Source organism: Oncorhynchus tshawytscha, linkage group LG21 (assembly GCF_018296145.1).
Source record: "Oncorhynchus tshawytscha isolate Ot180627B linkage group LG21, Otsh_v2.0, whole genome shotgun sequence".
NCBI classification, from domain to species: Eukaryota; Metazoa; Chordata; class Actinopteri; order Salmoniformes; family Salmonidae; genus Oncorhynchus; species Oncorhynchus tshawytscha.
In genome coordinates this window covers 31,311,883-31,319,271 of record NC_056449.1, presented here as the reverse complement: position 1 = coordinate 31,319,271, position 7,389 = coordinate 31,311,883, and the positions used below count along the sequence as shown (strand labels likewise).

The 7,389-nt window shown below is 44.2% G+C and overlaps 1 protein-coding gene across 1 annotated transcript in view; it reads left to right on the top strand.

The window, feature by feature from the left end:
- LOC112235245 (actin-binding LIM protein 3-like) overlaps positions 1 to 7,389 on the top strand; it is a 117,292-nt gene that overhangs the window by 90,670 nt on the left and 19,233 nt on the right. The window contains exons 12-14 of the mRNA XM_042303011.1: positions 4,903 to 5,035; positions 6,337 to 6,447; positions 7,264 to 7,314. Of these exons, the coding sequence (XP_042158945.1) occupies positions 4,903 to 5,035; positions 6,337 to 6,447; positions 7,264 to 7,314 (295 nt within the window). The remainder of the gene's footprint in view (positions 1 to 4,902; positions 5,036 to 6,336; positions 6,448 to 7,263; positions 7,315 to 7,389) is intronic.

The following is a 7,389-nucleotide window of genomic DNA, read 5'->3' as shown; positions in this document are numbered from 1 at the left end:
CACCTGGGACTCTCTGTTCAGGTTCAGGTTAGTAACCTTGTTTGTTTTACAGTCACCTGGGACTCTCTGTTCTCAGGTAGTAACCTTGTAACTCTCTGTTCTCTTGTTGTTTTACAGTCACCTGGGACTCTCTGTTCTCAGGTTAGTAACCTTGTTGTTTTACAGTCACCTGGGACTCTCTGTTCTCAGGTTAGTAACCTTGTTGTTTTACAGTCACCTGGGACTCTCTGTTCTCAGGTTAGTAACCTTGTTGTTTTACAGTCACCTGGGACTCTCTGTTCTCAGGTTAGTAACCTTGTTGTTTTACAGTCACCTGGGACTCTCTGTTCTCAGGTTAGTAACCTCAGGTTAGTAACCTTGTTTTTACAGTCACCTGGGACTCTCTGTTCTCAGGTTAGTAACCTTGTTGTTTTACAGTCACCTGGGACTCTCTGTTCTCAGGTTAGTAACCTTGTTGTTTTACAGTCACCTGGGACTCTCTGTTCTCAGGTTAGTAACCTTGTTGTTTTACAGTCACCTGGGACTCTCTGTTCTCAGGTTAGTAACCTTGTTGTTTTACAGTCACCTGGGACTCTCTGTTCTCAGGTTAGTAACCTTGTTGTTTTACAGTCACCTGGGACTCTCTTTCTCAGGTTAGTAACCTTGTTGTTTTACAGTCACCTGGGACTCTCTGTTCTCAGGTTAGTAACCTTGTTGTTTTACAGTCACCTGGGACTCTCTGTTCTCAGGTTTTACAGTAACCTTGTTGTTTTACAGTCACCTGGGACTCTCTGTTCTCAGGTTAGTAACCTTGTTGTTTTACAGTCACCTGGGACTCTCTGTTCTCAGGTTAGTAACCTTGTTGTTTTACAGTCACCTGGGACTCTCTGTTCTCAGGTTAGTAACCTTGTTGTTTTACAGTCACCTGGGACTCTCTGTTCTCAGGTTAGTAACCTTGTTGTTTTACAGTCACCTGGGACTCTCTGTTCTCAGGTTAGTAACCTTGTTGTTTTACAGTCACCTGGGACTCTCTGTTCTCTCAGGTTAGTAACTCTCTGTTCCAGGTTAGTTGTTTTACAGTCACCTGGGACTCTCTGTTCTCAGGTTAGTAACCTTGTTGTTTTACAGTCACCTGGGACTCTCTGTTCTCAGGTTAGTAACCTTGTTGTTTTACAGTCACCTGGGACTCTCTGTTCTCAGGTTAGTAACCTCAGGTTAGTAACCTTGACTCTCTGTTCTCAGGTTAGTAACCTTGTTGTTTTACAGTCACCTGGGACTCTCTGTTCTCAGGTTAGTAACCTTGTTGTTTTACAGTCACCTGGGACTCTCTGTTCTCAGGTTAGTAACCTTGTTGTTTTACAGTCACCTGGGACTCTCTGTTCTCAGGTTAGTAACCTTGTTGTTTTACAGTCACCTGGGACTCTCTGTTCTCAGGTTAGTAACCTTGTTGTTTTACAGTCACCTGGGACTCTCTGTTCTCAGGTTAGTAACCTTGTTGTTTTACAGTCACCTGGGACTCTCTGTTCTCAGGTTAGTAACCTTGTTGTTTTACAGTCACCTGGGACTCTCTGTTCTCAGGTTAGTAACCTTGTTGTTTTTTACAGTCACCTGGGACTCTCTGTTCTCAGGTTAGTAACCTTGTTGTTTTACAGTCACCTGGGACTCTCTGTTCTCAGGTTAGTAACCTTGTTGTTTTACAGTCACCTGGGACTCTCTGTTCTCAGGTTAGTAACCTTGTTGTTTTACAGTCACCTGGGACTCTCTGTTCTCAGGTTAGTAACCTTGTTGTTTTACAGTCACCTGGGACTCTCTGTTCTCAGGTTACAGTAACTCAGGTTAGTTGTTTTACAGTCACCTGGGACTCTCTGTTCTCAGGTTAGTAACCTTGTTGTTTTACAGTCACCTGGGACTCTCTGTTCTCAGGTTAGTAACCTTGTTGTTTTACAGTCACCTGGGACTCTCTGTTCTCAGGTTAGTAACCTTGTTGTTTTACAGTCACCTGGGACTCTCTGTTCTCAGGTTAGTAACCTTGTTGTTTTACAGTCACCTCTGTTCTCAGGTTAGTAACCTTGTTGTTTTACAGTCACCTGGGACTCTCTGTTCTCAGGTTAGTAACCTTGTTGTTTTACAGTCACCTGGGACTCTCTGTTCTCAGGTTAGTAACCTTGTTGTTTTACAGTCACCTGGGACTCTCTGTTCTCAGGTTAGTAACCTTGTTGTTTTACAGTCACCTGGGACTCTCTGTTCTCAGGTTAGTAACCTTGTTGTTTTACAGTCACCTCTGTTCTCAGGTTAGTAACCTTGTTGTTTTACAGTCACCTGGGACTCTCTGTTCTCAGGTTAGTAACCTTGTTGTTTTACAGTCACCTGGGACTCTCTGTTCTCAGGTTAGTAACCTTGTTGTTTTACAGTCACCTGGGACTCTCTGTTCTCAGGTTAGTAACCTTCTGTTTTACAGTCACCTGGGACTCTCTGTTCTCAGGTTAGTAACCTTGTTGTTTTACAGTCACCTGGGACTCTCTGTTCTCAGGTTAGTAACCTTGTTGTTTTACAGTCACCAGTCACTGTTCTCAGGGTAACCTTGTTGTTTTACAGTCACCTGGGACTCTCTGTTCTCAGGTTAGTAACCTTGTTGTTTTACAGTCACCTGGGACTCTCTGTTCTCAGGTTAGTAACCTTGTTGTTTTACAGTCACCTGGGACTCTCTGTTCTCAGGTTAGTAACCTTGTTGTTTTACAGTCACCTGGGACTCTCTGTTCTCAGGTTAGTAACCTTGTTGTTTTACAGTCACCTGGGACTCTCTGTTCTCAGGTTAGTAACCTTGTTGTTTTACAGTCACCTGGGACTCTCTGTTCTCAGGTTAGTAACCTTGTTGTTTTACAGTCACCTGGGACTCTCTGTTCTCAGGTTAGTAACCTTGTTGTTTTACAGTCACCTGGGACTCTCTGTTCTCAGGTTAGTAACCTTGTTGTTTTACAGTCACCTGGGACTCTCTGTTCTCAGGTTAGTAACCTTGTTGTTTTACAGTCACCTGGGACTCTCTGTTCTCAGGTTAGTAACCTTGTTGTTTTACAGTCACCTGGGACTCTCTGTTCTCAGGTTAGTAACCTTGTTGTTTTACAGTCACCTGGGACTCTCTGTTCTCAGGTTAGTAACCTTGTTGTTTTTTACAGTCACCTGGGACTCTCTGTTCTCAGGTTAGTAACCTTGTTGTTTTACAGTCACCTGGGACTCTCTGTTCTCAGGTTAGTAACCTTGTTGTTTTACAGTCACCTGGGACTCTCTGTTCTCAGGTTAGTAACCTTGTTGTTTTACAGTCACCTGGGACTCTCTGTTCTCAGGTTAGTAACCTTGTTGTTTTACAGTCACCTGGGACTCTCTGTTCTCTTGTTGTTTTACAGTCACCTGGGACTGTTCTCAGGTTAGTAACCTTGTTTTTACAGTCAACTCTCTGTTCTCAGGTTAGTAACCTTGTTGTTTTACAGTCACCTGGGACTCTCTGTTCTCAGGTTAGTAACCTTGTTGTTTTACAGTCACCTCTGTTCTCAGGTTAGTAACTTTTACAGTCTGGGTCTGTCTCTCAGGTTAGTAACCTTGTTGTTTTACAGTCACCTGGGACTCTCTGTTCTCAGGTTAGTAACCTTGTTGTTTTACAGTCACCTGGGACTCTCTGTTCTCAGGTTAGTAACCTTGTTGTTTTACAGTCACCTGGGACTTGTTGTTTTCAGTCTGTTCTCAGGTTAGTAACCTTGTTGTTTTACAGTCACCTGGGACTCTCTGTTCTCAGGTTAGTAACCTTGTTGTTTTACAGTCACCTGGGACTCTCTGTTCTCAGGTTAGTAACCTTGTTGTTTTACAGTCACCTGGGACTCTCTGTTCTCAGGTTAGTAACCTTGTTGTTTTACAGTCACCTGGGACTCTCTGTTCTCAGGTTAGTAACCTTGTTGTTTTTACAGTCACCTGGGACTCTCTGTTCTCAGGTTAGTAACCTTGTTGTTTTACAGTCACCTGGGACTCTCTGTTCTCAGGTTAGTAACCTTGTTGTTTTACAGTCACCTGGGACTCTCTGTTCTCAGGTTAGTAACCTTGTTGTTTTACAGTCACCTGGGACTCTCTGTTCTCAGGTTAGTAACCTTGTTGTTTTACAGTCACTCTCTGTTCTCAGGTTAGGGTTTTACAGTCACCTGGGACTCTCTGTTCTCAGGTTAGTAACCTTGTTGTTTTACAGTCACCTGGGACTCTCTGTTCTCAGGTTAGTAACCTTGTTGTTTTACAGTCACCTCTGTTCTCAGGTTAGTAACCTTGTTGTTTTACAGTCACCTGGGACTCTCTGTACTCAGGTTAGTAACCTTGTTGTTTTACAGTCACCTGGGACTCTCTGTAGTCAGGTTAGTAACCTTGTTGTTTTACAGTCACCTGGGACACTCTGTTCTCAGGTTAGTAACCTTGTTGTTTTACAGTCACCTGGGACTCTCTGTTCTCAGGTTAGTAACCTTGTTGTTTCCAACAGAATGAATAATCATTTATGTGATCAGTGGTCTGGATATGTGGATAGTTGTGTATCTGTCTTTCTTTACCCTTCTCTCTTGCTCTATCTCTGTCTGTACCTCTTTTTTGTTCTTTCTCCCCCACTCTGTCATCCCCCCTCTCCCCCACTCTGTCATCCCCATCCCCAACTCTCTCAACTCCCCCACTCTGTCATCCCCCACTCACCCCCACTCTCTCATCCCCCCTCTCCCCACTCTCTCATCCCCCTCTCCCCCCACTCTCTCATCCCCCCTCTCCCCCACTCTCTCATCCCCCCTCCCCCCCCCTCTCTCCCCCCCCTCTCCCCCACTCTCTCATCCCCCTCTCCCCCACTCTCTCATCCCCCTCTCCCCAACTCTCTCAAATCCCCTCATCCTCTTCTCCCTCTCCCTTTAGAAGCTGTATTACAATATAGACAAGAGACAGAGACAGTGTTCCAGCCCTGCCTACATGGACGGCTCTCCCTCCTTCAACCGCCAATCCATGTCTCCCATCACGCCTCGCTCGCCGCAGCACTATGGACACCCTGGTGAGTCACACACATGCACACACACACGCACGCACACACCAATCGACCAATCAATCAACCTTTCAGTCCATTAAATCATATTGGTGTAGTGTTTTAAACCAAACATTTAAGAGCAGGAGGGTCTAGCCTCAGGTTGCTGTTCAGCACTCTGGAACAAATCTGTTTCTGAAAGAGTTGTACAAATACAATCCTCCACTTTCTTTCCATCTCATTCCCTCTCTGGCCACTGACAGTAAAAGCAATAGATGGACAGTGCCTTCGCAAAGCATTCAGATCCCTTGACTTTTTACACATTTTGTTACGTTACAGCCTTATTCTAAAATATATGAAATAGTTTTTTTCCCTCATCAATCTACACACAATACCCCATATTGAAAAAGCAATAATATTTTTTTAGAAATAGGTAATAAATAACTGAAATATTACATTTACATAAGTATTCAGACCCTTTACTCAGTACTTTGTTTAAGCACCGTTGGCAGCGATTACAACCTCAAGTCTTCTTGGGTATGACACTACAAGCTTGGCACACCTGTATTTGGGGAGTTTCTCCCATTCTTCTCTGCAGATCCTCTCAAGCTCTGTCAGGTTGGATGGGGAGTGTTGCTGCACAGCTATTTTCAGGTCTCTCCAGAGATGTTGTATCGGGGTCAAGTCCAGGCTCTGGCTGGGCCACTCAAGGACATTGTAAGACTTGTCCCAAAGCCACTCCTGCATTGTCTTGGCTGTGTATTAGGGTTGTTGTCCTGTTGGAAGGGGAACGTTCTCCTGGACTCCAATCAAATTGTAGAAACATATCAAGAATGATCAATGGAAACAGGAGGCACCTGAGTTGAATTTCGAGTCTCATAGCAAAGTGTCTGAATACTTATGTAAATAAGGTATTTCTGTTTTTTTTATTTTTAATAGATTTGCAAATATTTCTAACAATCCATTTTCGCTTTGTCAATATGGGGTATTGTGTGTAGATTGCTGAGGATTTATTTTTTATTAAATCCATTTTAGAATAAGGCTGTAACTTAACAAAATGTGCAAAAAGTCAAAGGGTCTGAATACCTTCCGACTGCACTGTATATTCCACCATGTGACAGTTAAAGCATTTAAAAGCAGTGCCTAGCAGGAGGAGGAAGCGTGTACCATTCCTTCTAGCTTCCTGTGCTAAGATGGTCCAGTTTGCCTTTCCTCAATGCTGCAGCCACTGTTGATCACCTTTTCCTTTGGTTCTGATTGGTTGGGAGGGACTGGATGGCAGGACATAGCCCTTTCTTCATGCTCATGTTTCCTTTGCTGTGATTGGCTAGTGCTGGCTGCAGGCTCTGAGAGTGGCAGGAGCTCACCCTATTACGGCTCGCTGGAGGGGCGGCCTAGTACTCCTACCACATACCACGCCCCCAAGCATTTCCATGTACCAGGTAGGACCACACTTCAACTGTGCCCCAATGGCCCCCTATTCTCTATGGAAGTGCAATATATTTGGAATAGGGTGCCATTTGGGACGTGCCCTCTTCATCTCCTCATCTTTCCATCTTCTCTTCATCTCCTTATCTTTCCATCTTCTCTTCATCTCCTTATCTTTCCATCTTCTCTTCATCTCCTCATCTTTCCATCTTCTCTTCATCTTTCCATCTTCTCTTCATCTCCTCATCTTTCCATCTTCTCTTCATCTCCTCATCTTTCCATCTTCTCTTCATCTCCTCATCTTTCCATCTTCTCTTCATCTCCTCATCTTTCCATCTTCTCTTCATCTCCTCATCTTTCCATCTTCTCTTCATCCCCTCATCTTTCCATCTTCTCTTCATCTCCTCATCTTTCCATCTTCTCTTCATCTCCTCATCTTTCCATCTTCTCTTCATCACCTCATCTTTCCATCTTCTCTTCATCCCCTCATCTTTCCATCTTTTAATCATCACCTCATCTTTCCATCTTCTCTTCATCACCTCCTCTTTCCATCTTCTCTTCATCCCCTCATCTTTCCATCTTTTAATCATCTCCTCATCTTTCCATATTCTCATCTTTCCATATTATCTTCTCCACTTCTGCTCCTCCTCTATTTGTATATTTCCTAAAACTCTCTTGTTATCAGCTACGGTCGCTATGGTTCGGTATAGCTCTTCCCTTTACCTCCTTCTACCCTTCACTTCCTCCCTCACTCCTCCATGTTTCACATCAATCTCCTCCCTCTCTCTCTTTCTCCCCTCCCTCTCTCCTCCCTCCCTCTCTTTCTCCAGCCTCAGGTGAACCCAACATCTACAGCAAACCTCCCATCTATAAGAGAACGGGTACAGTGGCTTAGCCCCGCCTTATCCTGGCTGTTGTCCCATCAGTGACTGATTTATGTTTTCTGTAGCCTGTCT